The sequence below is a fragment of the Hyperolius riggenbachi genome, chromosome 4 (assembly GCF_040937935.1).
Source record: "Hyperolius riggenbachi isolate aHypRig1 chromosome 4, aHypRig1.pri, whole genome shotgun sequence".
NCBI classification, from domain to species: domain Eukaryota; kingdom Metazoa; phylum Chordata; class Amphibia; order Anura; family Hyperoliidae; genus Hyperolius; species Hyperolius riggenbachi.
This window is the reverse complement of record NC_090649.1, coordinates 304,239,456-304,258,613: the sequence shown is the minus strand read 5'-3', so window position 1 is coordinate 304,258,613 and position 19,158 is coordinate 304,239,456. Positions and strand designations below refer to the sequence as shown.

The 19,158-nt window shown below is 43.9% G+C and overlaps 1 protein-coding gene across 17 annotated transcripts in view; it reads right to left on the bottom strand.

The window, feature by feature from the left end:
• EYA4 (EYA transcriptional coactivator and phosphatase 4) overlaps window positions 1-19,158 on the bottom strand; it is a 481,052-nt gene that overhangs the window by 90,081 nt on the left and 371,813 nt on the right. For all 17 annotated transcript variants that reach the window (XM_068231595.1, XM_068231603.1, XM_068231607.1 and 14 more), the window contains one exon: window positions 10,519-10,655. In XM_068231595.1, coding sequence (XP_068087696.1) covers window positions 10,519-10,655 — 137 coding nt within the window. The remainder of the gene's footprint in view (window positions 1-10,518; window positions 10,656-19,158) is intronic.

The window sequence follows — 19,158 nt, the reverse complement described above, 5'->3', positions numbered from 1 at the left end:
GCAATGAAAGCCTATGCGTCCGTTCACATGCGTCCGTTCTGCCGGACCGGAGCCGGACCGGATCCGGACCGGATCAGGACTCCGGCGTCCGTTCCAACATGCGCTATTTTTTGGTCCTCCGGACTCCGGCAGCCGTATCCGGGGCGGAGCCGGACTGCACCATCCGGCCAATACAAAGTAATGAGAACCGGAGAGCGCACAACACACTGGCTACAAAAACCGGACGTTCTACCCCACTTCCTATGCATTTTGGATGGGGACCACATGGAGTTCACAGAGTGGGGCAGCAGCGATTTCATGCTGGAGCTCTAGGCAGCAACATGTCTGATATAAGTCTGATAACGAGGAGGCGAACAACAGAGAATTCCCAGGTATACGAAAAATGCCTGGATCCATGGTCCCAACTGCAGTCTCTGTATCCACGGATGGTCTCCACACGTCCACCTGTCTCCAACAATGACCCCAGACCCTTCTGCTGACCTCCCAGACCCCAGGTATTTACAGGTTGTTATCTCCTTAAGAAACCGGATCCGGACCGCAACCGTGTTCACACCGCACGGAAACCGGATGCAAACGGACCGGATCCGGACCGGATCCGGATAGGAACCGTACGGATCAGGTCCGGTCCGGATACGGTGCGGTCCGGACATCCGGTGCGGTTTTGACAAAACCGCAAGTGTGAACGGGGCCTTTCAGGCAGAGAAAGAAAAAAAGGAACACAGCATAGTTAATTGTGTGCTAGGCACTGTACATACACATGTCTATCTCATTATGTCACATTTCAGTTGTGGTATCCTTTAAGCAGTGAATGTGCACTTGAAAGTTGCAGGTTTTGTGCAGTTTCAGATTATGTGGCGCTGTGTTTGAATCACCTGTCACTATCGATCCTGGGTGAGGGATGTGCCAACTGTATATGATGCACTGTAATGTGCAAGGTGGGTGTTCAAAGCTAAAGTGATAATTCTCTGGAGGGCTGTTACAGATGTAGTTAAAAATTCAACATTAACTCTTGCGTTCCTGATAAGCCGGAAATGGCGCTTCATTTCATTTTACTTTAGGGTCATGTGTTTTTATCACACATGATCAATATTGATAGTAATTTGATCTGAGCATAAAATGCATATTTTTTCCATTATTAAATCCCATGACCCCCATAGCAAAATTAAAACAGAAAAAAATGAAGGTGAACACATCTTACACATAACAATAGGTGTGCTGCATCAGGGATTTTTTTATGTGATATGGAGAGAAAAGAAAAGTAACACTCATAAAAACAAGATGTTCACACCATAATAATATTATATTGATCAGAAAACTTGCAAAGATCAAATCTTCAAAAAAAAAAAAAAAATAAAATAACACACATTTTACCATTTTACCCATAAAACATACACCATACTAACTATTTGTCTTAAATGCTGTTGCTATCAACCCAAAAATTAAGGGCTTCCAAAGAACCCAACCTAAAAGTGACTTGGATCAAAGAACTAATAGAAAAATGAGTTTCTTTTGCTAGCTCATTGGTTAATAAGATCAATTAAGTATATTATATTAGAAAACAACACTGGTATTTAAGGCAACAACAAAGCCCATTCAAATAGAGTATTGTTAAAGGATTGATAATCTAAAGTGCATAAAAACCATTGTAAAAAATTGAAAGTTGTAAATCTCGTAAGTTTAGTTAGTATTCATAATGTTGAAAAACCCCAAAGCAGACAATGTTTTTGACAACTTGCCAAACAATAATTATTGAAGTTGAACTATAGAGATGTCGCGAACATCAAATTTTGCGTTCGCAAATAGAGAAGGTGAACTTCTGCAAATGTTCATGAACAGGCGAATCTGGCAAACCGCCATAGACTTCTATGGGCAGGCAAATTTTGAAACCTACAAATACTGTTTATGGCCACAAAAGTTATGGAAAAGTTGTTTCAAGGGGTCTAACACCTGGACTGTGGCATGCCAGAGGGAGATACATGCCAAAAGTTCCACTAAAAATTATGAAGTTGACGAAGTTGTGTTTTAATCGCTAAAGGGCAGAAATAACATTTCATTCCTACAAATAATGCACTGGAGTGGCACTCTGTGCCTGCAAATTAATGTGGCCACAATAGAAGTAGTGTGCACAGTTCTGGGTGTCAGTGGGCTGTGGAGTGTCACACACACACAAAAAAAAAAAAACACAGCAAGTAGTCAGTAAGGAACAAGAACACAGGCCTAGCTAATGCTTTCCCTACCTATCTGGAGCAAGTCTGACCCTGCTCTCACTATCACTGCAGACAGAGACTGCATCCAATATGGCCACCGCAACGGCTTATTATTAGGGGGGTCCAGAAGGGAGTGCCAGCTGATTGGCTGCCATGTGTCTGTTGACTGTGAGGTAAGTGGTCAAAGTTTAGCTCAATCATGATGTATAGGGGTCGGGTCGAACACGCCGTGAATGCGAACAGCGGAAGCTCACTGAATACTGTTCGCCGGCGAACAGTTCGGGCCATCTCTATTGAACTACCACTTCAAAAAGATATTAATGTAATTGGTAAGGCATAACAATGCATCTGGCTATGCTCATTATTAATGATAATGATGGTGTAAATAACTAGTAGGAGAGAGAACTGAGTGTTTTGAGATTTTTTTTTTTTTTTTGCCCTCCTTCTATAAACCATATGAATCGGATCTTAAGAGGAGTCTGGCTGTTTTAAGCTTCCAGTAACAGAGGTAAAAGAGGTTAATCCAAACATGTTAGAGTAACCAAAATCGCATAGAGCTTGCAGAAGGTCTGTGTGTGTACTGGGGAATAACCTGGCTCTTGGTAACAGTTTAGAAAAATACTACAAAGCACTAGTCCCTCAATTAAATGAAATTATACACAATTCAGAAGATGACAAAGTCTTCTCAGATTAATTCAAGGAAGCAACAATCTGGAAAGAACCCTCAAGAGTGCAGTTTCCATAATTTCTTTTTCAAATTTAGACAATACATTAGTAGTTAAAATACTATGGCCTCTATTCATAAAGCATTCCCGCATGCGGTAATGCTCAAAACAGCTGACTTTACCGACCATTTAGCAAAGTGTCCATTCATAAAAGCTGTTTCCGCATGAAAAGCTACAATTCCTGAGCAGTGTGGAAAATTACTGCCTTGTGCGGTGATTAACTCAACACATGTCTCTAATGTCAATTTATAAAGATTAGAGCAGTCAGAATGGGAACGGAGAATACCGGCTGTTTAGATAACGCGATAAGCATGCGGATAACAGGCACGCTAATGGAGACAGACCTCTCAGACAGCAGCAGAGAGAGCAGAGCAAACAAGGCATCCAGGAATACCAAGGCTGTGTTTTTTAACCTCTTGGGTGTAACGATTGTGGAACTTTCTCCGTGAGCAGCGCACAACGCGTGCGCTGATACGGCGGAAATCCTCCACAAGTGTATATTTGCAGGAACCCAGCAAAAGGTGCTACGCACCCGTAGAGGGAAATTCCTGTCGGCAGATGGCGCTGGGGAGTGCAGAGGAACCAATCCTCTGTACCTCCACAAATGCCAGACAGGAATTGTACAAAGCGCAGAACGCAATCGCAAGAGAAGCGATTGCGAATGAGAACGAGCAAAGGGACAGATTGTATGTGTGTGTGCCAATCTAGTCGCCACCCCGCGACCGTGCACACACAACAGCAGATACGAAACAGAAACGCAACCGCAAGAAAGGCGATTGCCAGAAGTGACACAAGGCAGATCAGAACAGAATACGAGGATAGCAAAGGCACAGCAAATCATACAATGAGGAGATGCGGAAAACAACAAACGCTAGCTAACCGCGAACACCGCACTCATTCGCAACAGTGCACGCGGTTATGCGCGGTCTCCACGTGATAAGCACAATAGAGACAAGCACGCCTAACTAACCATCGACAGACAAACATGAAACAGAGGACGCCAACGCTTGCTTAACGGTTACCTCACCGAGCCTCCAGCAAGCGGTCGTAGCAGACAAGACAGACACACGAAAACAGGGACAAGCGAGAGATAGGATCCACAGCACTAGCGAAAGTGGCTAGCGCGATCCAGGAAGACAGAACAGAAGGATCCACAGCACTAGCGCGAAGCGAGTGCGATCCAGGACCAGAGTAGCAGAACAGAGTGATCCACAGCACTAGCGCGGATGCTAGTGCGATCCAGGGAGGCAGAACAGAAGGATCCACAGCGCTAGCGCAAGATGCTAGTGCGATCCAAGTGAGACAGATCAGAAGAGATAGCTGGTAGCAACCGCTGCACCAGCTATACTCCAAGAACAGAGATCAGAACGATTTCCTGTCGACCACCGCTGGGACAGGACAATAGCAACAGAACAAACAAACAGATAAACAATCCTAACTGCACTAAGGAAACCTGCCTAGTGCAGTTTTCCAGGAATTACTCTAAGCTGAACTTCAAACAGAGAGTAAGGCTGACACCCCTCCAGGAGTGTTACACAGGACTAAATCCTTATGACCAGCGAAGCATTGTGGGAAACACATAGTACTTATAGTACACGCCTCCAATGAATGTGGCCAGGCAATTTGCATGGCAACGTATGCAAATTCCTCTGCAAGCACAAGCTGCAAAACTGACAGAAGCTCTTCTTTCCAGAGTCCTGCAGCATGCAAACCTAAACAATGGTCAAAAAGGTGCCTGCCTGCACAGGCAGCTGAGCAGATCATTACATTGGGTACCTGTTTTCAGATACATTTCACATCCGAAAGCCTGCATGTGTAACATTTCTGGAAGTTCTTCTAAGCTGCGGCAATTAAAACACTAGTGTGAATGGCGGCAAATCGGTGGAGGCGCCCTTAAAACGTATTCAAAGCCAATATAGGACATTGAAATAAAATAAAATAAAAAGAGGTATCTTACCTCATCAGAAGACTAACATAGGTGGAAAAGGGAGTCTTTATTAAAATTAAAGGGTTATACTGTAGACAACGCGTTTCTGATGAGGTAAGATACCTCTTTTTATTTTATTTGAATGTTTTATATTGGCTTTGAATACGTTTTAAGGGCGCCTCCACCGATTTGCCTCTGTATCCCATACCTCTTTGAGGTGCTATTATACCACTGGGGAGACCATCCACCAGTATATAGGACCATAGGAGAGCGACTGCCTGGTCCCAGAGTGTTCCAGAGTACTGAGCGGAAAGGTTTTTTTTCCGCATGCGATTGTCATTGGTTGCATCAGGGCAACCCACCTTTGTGAGTATTTATTACAGACATCATTATATAACCCACTTGTTCTAACGATACTACACCATAAGGGCTCCTGGTTTCATCCTTTCCCTAGGCCGAAGACGTTCTCCTCCATAGCGTGGTGATCGTCAAGGACTTTCCCAGAAACTCGTTCTAGTGTGAATGAGCCCTCACAATGCATCACTATGAACATAGAATTTTATGGGCACTGAGTGCATGCAGAATTATTTTGCAATGCAACTGAGCACTATGCACTAGGTCTAATTGTTTTCTTTACTTATTCTGTTAAGGTTTTTATAGCGTTTTAGGGAAACAATGAAACATGATGGAGGTATATTGATAAATAATGGATGATTTGGGCGGCAGCTGCTGCTGCACCATAAACTACGTTTCTCTTTGACAATTTTTAGTTGTAATCTGGTATGACACACATATTTTGGGGTGCAGCACAAATTCACTAAATATATGCTAACGTTCAAATATTGTGTATTAGAAATATTATATTATGCACAAGCATAGAGTCTGTTAGATGTTACAGTCTATTGAACATGAGCTTGAGAATTTACTATTGAGGTACACTAGCTGTCTAAGAATGCAGAGTGGCTTTATCACATTGACCACATGGGGTTCCCGACACTATTTTTGGGCATGCAATGTTAAAAATAGTGCTTGCTTTAGCACATAACCACCTCAAGTGTTCCTCTTTGACTGCTCAAAATGCTGGGAAGCATGACATTTGTTGGCTGAGATATACATGTCAACTGGTCAAGACATTTCCTTTTAAGTGGTAACGCTCTTAATATCTGATTCATATACTGGATCTATGTAACACACACCAAGATGAGCCTGTTTTCTGTAGTGTTTTGCAATTCAAAGAGCTGAATAGTTCACTACACTCAAGTGCTTTCCAAAATGTTCTCTTTGTGTTTCATTTTAACCACTTGCCGACCAGCTGTGATTTGCCTGATCTGTGCTGCGTGGGCTCTCCAGCCCGCAGCACAGATCAGTATTATGCCAGGGCGATCAGACTTCCCCCCTTTTTTCCCCACTAGGGGGATGTCCTGCCGGTCTGATCGCCGCCGGCCATCTGCGTTTTGCGGGGGGGGCTCCTCAAAGCCCCCCTCCGCAGCCATTTCCGCCCTCTGCCTCCTTACCTCCCTCCCTCTCTCTGTAATGCGCAGGACGGAGTTCCGTCCTGCGCATTGAAGGATAGGCTTCCGCCTATCAGATGCCGGCGATCCCCGGCCAATCAGAGGCCGGGGATCGCCGATCTGCCCTACGGCGCTGCTGCTGCGCAGCGCCGTATGATGTAAACAGCGGGGATTTCTTCCCCGCGTGTTTACATTTTGCCGGCGAGCCGCGATCGGCAGCTCTCCGGCTGTTCACGGAGACACCCTCCGTGAACTGACATGGAAATGGTAACCCGCAGACGACCAGTTTACGCCAATCGGCGTTAGCTGGTCGTCAAGAGGTTAAGTAGCAACTAAGCAAAGTCTGATGCAGATGCAGAATGCCTATCCATTTTCTCTACTTCCCCTGCTATGCCCTTCCCGAGCAGTTAAAAACCACCAAAGCACTGCCTAGTAATGCCCCGATGTTGGATGCCCTTCTTCATACTTGCAGATCAAGTAGACAGACCAGAAAAATAATACCTTTTTTCCTGACGTTTATCACTGTAAATCTATATTATAATTATTCAGTTCATTGGTTGCTACCTTTACTGATGTTCAAGTTAATTAGCTAACAATTCATCTGCTATCCACTTGTGTATATCCATGTGTGTTAATGTCCAGCAGGTAACAAGATAGGAAATAAGAAGAAATATACCATAGATGCAACAATAATAATCTAAAATAGATTGTTTTTCTACTACTGAATTCAAACTAGAGAAAACAACAACTTAGGCTTGGTTTCCGGTTTTGTGCCATCTCTACCGGTGAAACAGTGTGTCATAGCACAGGCATCCTGACAGTGGCACCTGTTCTTTTTTGTGGTGCTCAAATGACAGCCGTTCTGAGTGCTGTGATAGAATGAGGTGATGAGCAGGACTGGACCATCTCCCAGCTACCTTTAATGATATTACACACACTTAGCCATGTAAACTTGGCTCTGATCATTTCGGTGTAGAGTACTTTTGGAACAGCACTTGTTTCCTTGGCTATAGCATTGGTATTTTTCTGAAGATGAGTACTTGGAAATATTTAGTGCCAGGGTGAGGTTCTTTTAGGTCCAGGGGGATAATATTAGTTAGTAGGGAGTTACATTGGGGGAATATGCTTAAAAACAAGAAGAGAATCGAGAGCCCAATATGGTGCAGTATTGTCAGGTAAAATGAAGAGTTCAATACAATTTTATGTATATATACTCACAAACACGGGTTACCCATAGGCAACCACTTTAAATGCAGGTGGGGAGCATTAGGACTTGACCCCACTCAGGTTAAGAAGTCGCTCTCTGTAGATAGTAGATGGGGATGCACCCCTCCACCCAGAAGAACAGCAAAAACTTGGTATACAGAGGTGCCAGAGTAGAGTAGAGTAAAACGTTTTAAAAACCGCTTAAAAGCAGAGGGGGATGTTAAGGTGGACTCACCTCCCTCTTACAAAAAAGAAAACTCACTTGAGTCTCGATAAAACAGAATTGACAAATAATTTATTCAACTCCACAAATGCAACGCGTTTCGTGGGCGTGACCCCGCTTCTTCAGGCAAAAATGGGAGCACAACTCAGTGGGTCAAGCAATAGGTTTTACAGAGGCGCTCAAACCTATTGCTTGACCCACTGAGTTGTGCTCCCATTTTTGCCTGAAGAGGCGGGGTCACGCCCGCGAAACGCGTTGCATTTGTGGAGTTGAATAAATTATTTGTCAATTCTGTTTTATCGAGATTCAAGTGAGTTTTCTTTTTTTGTGAGAGGGAAGTGAGTCCACCTTAACATCCCCCTCTGCTTTTAAGCATATTTAAAAACATTTTACTCTACTCCGGCGCCTCTGTATACCGAGTTTTTACATTGGGGGAATAGAATTAACTCAAGGAATAAAGGAGGAAGGTTATGAATCCAAGTAGTAAGAGGCACCAGAGAAATGGGTATGTTAGGTTTGAGAGAAAAAGTATTTAGTACCTGGGAGTGATGCTAAGTTCAGCTGTTACAGGAAACCAACCTCCTCCAGTGGTAGACAGGTCATGTGTATGCTAGGTGTTTATTTTACCCAACAAGTGGGGCTTGCACTCTCTTGCAGGTAGGCACTTATCTGTTTTTAAGTAGCGCTGCTCGTTTCCTTGCCATGTACTAACTTAATTCATTTTTGGTCAGCTGCTCCCACTTAACAGCCTTGCTTTTGGTGTATATGCAGAGCTTCTGTTTGGGTTCAAGGTGCGTTTGCAGTTTCTGGGGGGGCTCGGCGCACCTCTGATTGGAGGCCATTCGGAGGTGGCCTGGTGATGCGCTGATCCACCTTTTGCACAGAGAGTTATTGTCACCTGTGGTTTTAAGGGGGGGGGGGGAAGAGTAAAAAGTAATTTTCATCCCAGTTATGCTAAGGATCTTACTACTGTAAATACAATGGATCTTCACTATTCACCATCCCCAAAGTGATTTGGTCCACCAGGAGAAAAGCATGATATAAACATTATGGGCTTGATCCACTAAAAGGCGATAACTCATATCATGGCCGTTTTTGCGCGCGTTTTCGCGTTTGCGCACGATCACAAATTTGTGAGCGCAATTGTGTGTTTTTGCAAGCAAATGTGAATTTTCAATGTTTACCAATCTTTTTGTGGGTAAGTTATTTATCCCTATCTCTGCATGGGTAGGTATTAGTTAGATGCGTAAGATTACCTTAAAATTAAGCGCAATAGACAAAATATGACAACTAAACAATATGACAGAGATATATTTCCTCTGCAGAAAGGTTGTGGAACAGTCATGCATGTACACATCATATGAGGCAGCTAAAGTGATTAGTTAGATGAGGTGGCTAAAATGATTAGCCAGGTGATGTCTCTCTCAATGCTCAAGTCCAGGATTTTTTGAAATGCAAAACATCACAGAGTAACTAATAACTGTACAGAAACTATTGTAGCATCAATAATAATAAATGCAAATAATTCACAGAACGATTTTTAAAGAGGAACTGAACTCAGAACGTCCTCTCTGCTCTAAAAGATATGCAACAGCATGATAACCTTTTAAACAAAACCATTTCTTTGTTACAGCTGATACAAATCCTAAAATACATCTGCACTGCTTCTACTTCGTGATTCATGGAAGCAGACATATCGTTAACATCTTGTACTTTCAAATGAGCTTATCTGCCGTGGCAGTCATGCTACACAGGTGATAAGTCAAATAACAATATGTGATTAGACACAAATGAGGGGGAATTAGACAGGGTAAACTCTCTAAATACATACAGGGAACATTTCTCTGTGTTTTTCTTCTGTCCTTTGCAAGAGTTCAGATCCACTTTAAATCCAGTTCTAAAAACACTCCAGTCATTTTGGCATTTCTGGAACAGTTTTCAAACCATAACACCAACAGAGTATGATGCATGTGTGAATCCATATTCAGTAGTGCCTGGGATAGTAGCCAGTTCCCAGTCCTTACAGCTGAAAATAAACTGGACTTTTAAATCCTGGCTATAATAGTGAATAAAAATAGTCCATAACTTAAAATAAAAAAAATAAGATAGATAGCCATTGTTCGTGATCCAGAAAATAATTTCACTGAATGATGGGCGAAATTACTACTTAGGGACACTTGGTTAAAGTGACATTCCACCTTCATTAAAGAAAAAAATGCTTTGATATCTATCCGCGGTACAAAAGTCATTTTGTAATTAAATGCTATTAAAATGATCTGTGGTTTTCAGTTTGCACCCTTCTCGGAATGTCTTAAAGGGTGTGGATGCTCGAAGAGCAATTTTTACCAAGCTTGGATTCCGTATACTTTAGTACTTTCTGAATTGTATTGACAACTTAGTATTGCCCCAGTAATTCCCCTATACTTATATGTACAATTAGCTGCACAAAGCAAGAAGCATGATCATTCTGGAGGAATAATCACCTCCACTAATAAGAAAATTGACACAGCTAATATTCTAAGCTATGTACAGTACATGGCGATCTCTGTAGCTTAAAACCAAGGTAACAAATTTACTGTAAAATAATGTTTGGGATTTATAGATTTGAACTGAGGAGGATATAACTTTAACAACCCTGTTAATAGACATTAGTGCAAATACAACAAATAGCTTCTCCTCTACCAGAAGCATTTCAGCAGGCTAATAGATGGGTTCTTACCTCCAAATCACTGTCTGGAGGGGGCGAAGGATTATTTTTTCTGCCTCTTCCTCGGGACTTTGATCCAGAACTTCTACATGTCCTGTCATCAAGGTCTTTGATGGGTGTTGATGGACTCTGTACTGTATCAAAATCCCCTAAAACACAAGCAAATATTTAATATTAATATAATATAAAAATATATATATTTAATATGAATTTAAATATAAATATTTAAAAAACAAGTTATACAAGTCATTCATTATGTCCTGCATCCATACAAATGTATTCAATACATATGATTATGTTTAGGTTTATCATTCATTCTATAAATAAGTATTATTGCAGTGGTGGGTTTTAAGACTGGTTTAATGTTAGCGTGATTTATGTTGCTTGGGCTTAAAAAGCAAAGGCACAATTAGGGCCTCAACACAACAGAGCTTCTAGTCATCTCTCTTAACCTTCCTGGCGGTAAGCCCGAGCTGAGCTCAGGCTATGCCGCGCAGGAGTATATCTCAGCCCCTGGTGGGGCGATTCACCCCATTTAAAGTGCTGTGTGCGCAGCTAGCACTTTGCTAGCCGTGCGCACAGCGTGATCGCCGCCGCTCTGCAGCGATCGCCCGCACGCAGCGGCGGAAGAGGGCCCCCCCGCCAGAGCCCTGCGCTGCCCGGACCAATGAGTTCCAAGCAGCACTACGGGCTGGATCGGAGGCGTCTGATGTCAGGACGTCGGCTGACGTCCATGACGTCATTCCGATTGTCGCCATGGCGACAGGAGAAGCCAAACAGGGGAATGTGTTATATACGCATTCCCCTGTTTGCTATTGATGCCGGCGACGATCGCACTAGAGGGACACATGCGCCCTCTAGTGGTGTTTCATGTAGCTACCACTCTGGTAGCTTTATATGAAACAAAAAATAAATGGATTTCTGCCTATTTGGCAGAAAAAAATCAACCGCCAGGAGGGTTAAAGACCAAAAAGTTTAAGGGCCAGTTCTATGGAAGGACTACAATCATCAGAGGTGGGGTTCAAGTTGATTTTATGTGCCAACTACTTGAAGCAGGGCTTGATTTCTGGAAGGCCATAAGGGACAGGGCCTAGTCCAGCTTTTGCACAAGGGGGCAGCTGGACATGGAAAGGGGGTTTACTGCATATGAAGAGGAAGCTGCAAAATAGAAAAGGGAGACTGCAAATGGGGAGCAACATGGGGAAAAGAGGAGCAGCTGCCCAAGGGAGCCATACATTAAAGAAAGGGCCTGCTGTACAAGGATGCTACACTCTGAACATTAAATGGCAGCACAGAGGGCTGCTACACATCGAGGGGGGGGGCAAAAGAATGTTGTTCTGGGGCGGAAAAAGTGTAAATCTGGCCTTGGCTTGAAGACAGGAAATCTTTTTTCATGGTTTGGCTCTCACTGGCTCATTTGGTGCCTGGAGTGTTCGAAAAAGGCTAGCCCAGTTCATCCCCAGATAAATCATAAGGTCGTTGTATGAAATGCTAACTTACAAAAACAGTAAAATACAAAAACAAAAAATGGTGTGTACAAGACTCTACATGCAGTTCTGCTTTCTAGATATACAAACAACTATTCCATCTTACTCAGTTAAAGCAGACTCAAACTCTAGCACATCACACAATGAAAAGTATTTATTTTACAGAAGTCTTCTGAATAAATTCATTGGACTGTGATCTGTGCTTGCTTAGCTAGGTCAGAGTGTCTTATCAGCAGCTGGGAATCATAGCTGTGAGCTGTGTGTGAGCTGCACCACAGCAGCTCTCTGCCCTGTGTAAACACAGGCTTAACCATTTCAGTGCTTCTAGTGAAGTGAATCCAACTAAAAACTAACAAAAAGCTTGTATTAAATATTAATCCCCTAAAGATTATCATGCTGTGGCTTATATTTTAGTGCAGATAGAAAGTTCCGAGTAGGGGTGGTCAGTGAGATGCAAATACTTTTTGAGTTGATGCAGGAGTATGCACATTTTGTATGCACATTTATGCAGTTTGAAAATGAACCAATCAAATTTTTACCTCAGCAGGATTAGATAAATTAATGTTCAAGCTGTTTATTTGCATCATGCTGCAACAATTCAAAATTATTATTATCTGGCTAGTGGTCATCCCTAGTTCTGAGTTTAGTTCTCCTTATTAGTAATAATTGTATTCAAAGATACTGTTATTAATACCTGTCTGATAGTAAGGTAATGTCTCAAGCCAGGCTTTTAAGGGAAAACTTGCCAGGAGAACTACAATTATCAGCTGGTAAAGAACGATCTACCAGTCATGTAAGAAGAGTAAAATGAACCTCCCCAATAGAACACCCTGGCATCTGTGAGTTTGCTCTGGGACTGATTCCAAAGAATCCCTGTGACTTCAGGCAATGTGATAGTCTAGCTTTCAATCCCTTCAGTTCCTAGCTACCCCTCACACCTATAATGGTCAAAACAGTACTCTATTTCACGTTTTGCCCAACACATTCTTGTTCTATAACCAAAGTGAACCCAAACCATCCACTTATTTGCAGGGTGGTAGCTGAACATATGTACCGGTACTTGACAAATATTGTAAATCACTGCAACGTCCACCTCTAATATTCAGCCTATTTTATATCTCACTTCAGGTATATGACATGCCAGCTACAACTGGCTCACATTCGTGGATTCACATGTATGTTTTAGTTTTACATCTGTTTGTTTTATTCACGTTAAAAGCATATAAGCGTGGCTGTGAATCAAAATCTGTAAGCATAATTTTCCAACCCTGCACAGCAACTCAAATTCACATAATGCCATATAAATATTCCAAGCTGTTCCAACGGTTTTGCTGTATTATGACTTAGTGAGAGATGATGACCAAGCCACTCCATTTGAACTGTGAACAGGAAGATTAGTGGTAAACAGATATACATGCAAATACTGCTCAATGGTCAAAACTAGGGCTGGGCTTTACCCTGAGAGACCCAAGTGGCCGCTCAGGGCGTCACAATATTCTTCTTCAAATGACACCAGCATGGCAGTGTCAGCTTGCCCATTGCCTGGAGTGCAGTGCTGGAGGGGGAAGAATCACATTATGGAGAGAGGTGAGTTGAGCGGACAGGTGAAGCGACTCACCTTTCTAGGATTCAGTAATGGATGCATGTGTTTCATCTTTCTTCTAGGCATTATAAGTGTTTGATTAAAAAAAAGTTGGTCTTTTTTATGAATTAAGCATGTGAGGCAGCAGTAGGCAATCGATCTCTGCACAGCTTTGTATAGCACTGAATGCCACACAGCTTGTGGAGGTTGTGGTGTTCTGGCCCATTTTTTATTTAATGATGCCTTTAGAAGTCAATTTAAAGTCAAAGTGGTAAAATAATAAATACACAAATATGGCTGCTGGTTTGGGATAAAACACTAAGGGAGCAAATAATAGATTTGATCATTTCTACTAGCATAGGATTTTTTAAGTGTGTCAACTATTCCCCATAATTATGGGCGTCTGCAGAAAATTTTCCAGGGGGGGGGGCAAAAAGTGGGGAGCAAAAAGCGGGGCGGCGCGCTCAGCGCCGCAAATCTGGGTTGGTGTTGTGTGACGCGCGTAGCCGAAAAATGGGTGTGGTCATGAACCAGAATGTGGGTGTGGTCGTGGGTGGAGACAAGTTTACATGAACTAAGCAATGGTGGGACATTAGATTAGGACAGTGGTGGTGAACCTTTTGGAGGTCGAGTGTCCAAACTGCAAAGTCACTTTACTATCACAAAGTGCCAACAGCAATTTAAACTAAATTCAAACGTTTTAACTCATACATGAACATTATGGAAAATTAAGTTGAAAATAAACTGTGAAGATAAACAATTTCATCCATCGTACTCCTGAAAAAATTATTCATTTTTTTTAGAACCTCCCAGTTTCATTTTCTGCTTTAAAAAGCGGAAAAAGTAGGTTTAATGCTATTGTCTCATATGATGATGATTCAGCTCTTTCCATAGTCTCGCAGTTAGCAATCATGTGACCCCCAACAAGACAAATTCAGCAATCATGAGGCCCCCCCCCCCATCAAGACAAATTCAGCAATCATGAGGCCCCCAACAAGACAAATTCAGCAATCATGAGGCCCCCAACAAGACAAATTCAGCAATCATGAGGCCCCCAACAAGACAAATTCAGCAATCATGAGGCCCCCAACAAGACAAATTCAGCAATCTTGAGGCCCCCAACAAATCATGAGGCCCCCAACAAGACAAAGTCAGTAACCATGAGGCCTGCAACAAGACAAATTCAGCAGTCATGAGGCACATAAATAGACAGCTTTTCACATAAATAGGCAGAATGCCCCCTTAATATGTAGACACCTCTCACCTGGCAGCAGTTCCCCAAAATACACTCAATCTGACAGCAGTGGTTCCCCAAAAATAGGTAGCCCCAGGTCTATAGGTGTCCCCAGAAAAGGTGGCCAGCGGTATAGATGTCCCCAGAACTGGTAGCCAGGGGTAGAGATGTCCCCAGAACAGGTAGCCAGGGGTATATGTGCCCAGTATATGTAGTCAGGGGTATATGTGCCCAGTATATGTAGGCAGGGGTATATGTGCCCAGTATATGTAGGCAGGGGTATATGTCCCCAGTATATGTAGGCAGGGGTATATGTCCCAGTATATGTAGGCAGGGGTATATGTCCCAGTATATGTAGGCAGGGGTATATGTCCCAGTATATGTAGGCAGGGGGTATATGTCCCAGTATATGTGGGCAGGGGTATATGTCCCAGTATATGTAGGCAGGGGTATATGTCCCAGTATATGTAGGTAGGGGATATGTCCCAGTATATGTAGGCAGGGGTATATGTACCAGTATATGTAGGCAGGGGGTATATGTCCCAGTATATGTAGGCAGGGGTATATGTCCCAGTATATGTAGGCAGGAGTATATGTCCTAGTATATGTAGGCAGGGGTATATGTCCCAGTATATGTAGCCAGGGGGATATGTCCCAGTATATGTAGGCATGGGTATATGTCCCAGTATATGTGGGCATGGGTATATGTCCCAGTATATGTAGGCAGGGGGTATATGTCCCAGTATATGTAGGCAGGGGGATATGTCCCAGTATATGTAGCCAGGGGGATATGTCCCAGTATATGTAGGCAGGGGTATATGTCCCCAGAAAAAGTAGCCAGGGGGATATGTCCCAGTATATGTAGTCAGGGGTATATGTGCCCAGTATATGTAGGCAGGGGTATATGTGCCCAGTATATGTAGGCAGGGGTATATGTCCCCAGTATATGTAGGCAGGGGTATATGTCCCAGTATATGTAGGCAGGGGTATATGTCCCAGTATATGTAGCCAGGGGGATATGTCCCAGTATATGTAGGCATGGGTATATGTCCCAGTATATGTAGGCATGGGTATATGTCCCAGTATATGTAGGCAGGGGGTATATGTCCCAGTATATGTAGGCAGGGGGATATGTCCCAGTATATGTAGCCAGGGGGATATGTGCCCAGTATATGTAGGCAGGGGGATATGTCCCAGTATATGTAGGCAGGGGTATATGTCCCAGTATATGTAGGCAGGGGTATATGTCCCAGTATATGTAGCCAGGGGGATATGTCCCAGTATATGTAGGCAGGGGTATATGTCCCAGTATATGTAGGCAGGGGGTATATGTCCCAGTATATGTAGCCAGGGGGATATGTCCTAGTATATGTAGGCAGGGGTATATGTCCCCAGAAAAAGTAGCCTAGGGGGATATGTCCCAGTATATGTAGGAAGGGGTATATGTCCCAGTATATGTAGGCAGGGGGTATATGCCCCAGTATATGTAGGCAGGGGGCATATGTCCCAGTATATGTAGGCAGGGGTATATGTCCCAGTATATGTAGGCAGGGGGTATATGTCCCAGTATATGTAGGCAGGGGGTATATGTCCCAGTATATGTAGGCAGGGAGTATATGTCCCAGTATATGTAGGCAGGGGGATATGTCCCAGTATATGTAGGCAGGGGTATATGTCCCAGTATATGTAGGCAGGGGTATATGTCCCAGTATATGTAGCCAGGGGGATATGTCCCAGTATATGTAGGCAGGGGTATATGTCCCAGTATATGTAGGCAGGGGGATATGTACCAGTATATGTAGCCAGGGGGATATGTCCTAGTATATGTAGGCAGGGGTATATGTCCCCAGAAAAAGTAGCCAGGGGGATATGTCCCAGTATATGTAGGAAGGGGTATATGTCCCAGTATATGTAGGCAGGGGGTATATGCCCCAGTATATGTAGGCAGGGGGTATATGTCCCAGTATATGTAGCCAGGGGGATATGTCCCAGTATATGTAGGCAGGGGTATATGTCCCCAGAAAAAGTAGCCAGGGGGATATGTCCCAGTATATGTAGTCAGGGGTATATGTGCCCAGTATATGTAGGCAGGGGTATATGTGCCCAGTATATGTAGGCAGGGGTATATGTCCCCAGTATATGTAGGCAGGGGTATATGTCCCAGTATATGTAGGCAGGGGTATATGTCCCAGTATATGTAGCCAGGGGGATATGTCCCAGTATATGTAGGCAGGGGTATATGTCCCAGTATATGTAGGCAGGGGGTATATGTCCCAGTATATGTAGCCAGGGGGATATGTCCTAGTATATGTAGGCAGGGGTATATGTCCCCAGAAAAAGTAGCCTAGGGGGATATGTCCCAGTATATGTAGGAAGGGGTATATGTCCCAGTATATGTAGGCAGGGGGTATATGCCCCAGTATATGTAGGCAGGGGGCATATGTCCCAGTATATGTAGGCAAGGGTATATGTCCCAGTATATGTAGGCAGGGGGTATATGTCCCAGTATATGTAGGCAGGGGGTATATGTCCCAGTATATGTAGGCAGGGAGTATATGTCCCAGTATATGTAGGCAGGGGGATATGTCCCAGTATATGTAGGCAGGGGTATATGTCCCAGTATATGTAGGCAGGGGTATATGTCCCAGTATATGTAGCCAGGGGGATATGTCCCAGTATATGTAGGCAGGGGTATATGTCCCAGTATATGTAGGCAGGGGGATATGTACCAGTATATGTAGCCAGGGGGATATGTCCTAGTATATGTAGGCAGGGGTATATGTCCCCAGAAAAAGTAGCCAGGGGGATATGTCCCAGTATATGTAGGAAGGGGTATATGTCCCAGTATATGTAGGCAGGGGGTATATGCCCCAGTATATGTAGGCAGGGGGTATATGTCCCAGTATATGTAGGCAGGGGTATATGTCCCAGTATATGTAGGCAGGGGGTATATGTCCCAGTATATGTAGGCAGGGGGTATATGTCCCAGTATATGTAGGCAGGGGGTATATGTCCCAGTATATGTAGGCAGGGGGTATATGTCCCAGTATATGTAGGCAGGGGTATATGTCCCAGTATATGTAGGCAGGGGGATATGTCCCAGTATATGTAGGCAGGGGGAATATGTCCCAGTATATGTAGGCAGGGGGAATATGTCCCAGTATATGTAGGCAGGGGGTATATGTCCCAGTATATGTAGGCAGGGGGTATATGTCCCAGTATATGTAGGCAGGGGGTATATGTCCCAGTATATGTAGGCAGGGGGTATATGTCCCAGTATATGTAGGCAGGGGGTATATGTCCCAGTATATGTAGGCAGGGGGTATATGTCCCAGTATATGTAGGTAGGGGGTATATGTCCCCAGAAAAAGTTGCCATGTGTGCCCCAGCAGGAGGGGAGCAGCGCAGAGAAGAGGGAGAGCTATGGGCACTCACCTTAGGGGCTCTCCCTCCCTCTCTCGCTCTCCCCTCCGGAGTCCGGAATGAAGTGTGCAGCGGCTGGCAGCGGGCGGAACTTACCTCCTCTCGTCGCACGCGCCGGATGGATTAGCCGCTACTCTGGTCTGATCCAGACCACAGTGCGGCACCAGAACTTCCGGCGCAGGAGCGAGACGAGGTAAGTTCCGCCCGCTGCCCAGCCACTGCACTCTTCATTGCGGAGGGGACAGCGAGGGAGAGAGAGCCCCCTAAGGTGAGGGAAGGGGGGGGGAGACGTCCGCCCTTCCCCACTGTGCCATAGCTCTCTCTCTTCTCTGCGCTGGACCCCTCCTTCTGGCTGCACGGGCACGCGGCCAGGGGGGGGGGGGCAGCGGGCGGCCAGGCTCGGGCAGATGCCCGGTTTTGCTGTATGTGCGGACGCCCATGCCCATAATCTTCCCACTTTAGTTTCCCTCTCCCATGACCATATTGCAGTATCTACTGGTCACCTTGTATTGCAGTATCTATTGGCTACCTTGTATTATTTTATGAGCTCAGATATTATTATTATTATTATTTAGTGGTCAACATCTTCCACAATGCTGTACAGAGTATATTGTCTTGTCACTTAAGGCCCCGTTCACACTGCACAATACCTCAAATCATTATATAATAATAAGTATGACTTTTTCATTTACTTTTTGGTACTGAAAGTTACTGAAAAGTTATTTTAAAAAGAAGTTGAAAAATGATCTTGTAGGAGAAAACTCAGGAGATAAAAGGCCTGTATGCAATACATTTTTTCTCCTAGGTTTTCTCTTAAAGTGTACCTGAGATGGTGCCTAGTGCTGTATTTATACTTAAACAACAAAATACCCTCTGTGTGAGGGGACTGTTAAATATACATAACTGAGCTAGGAGTACATTATAAG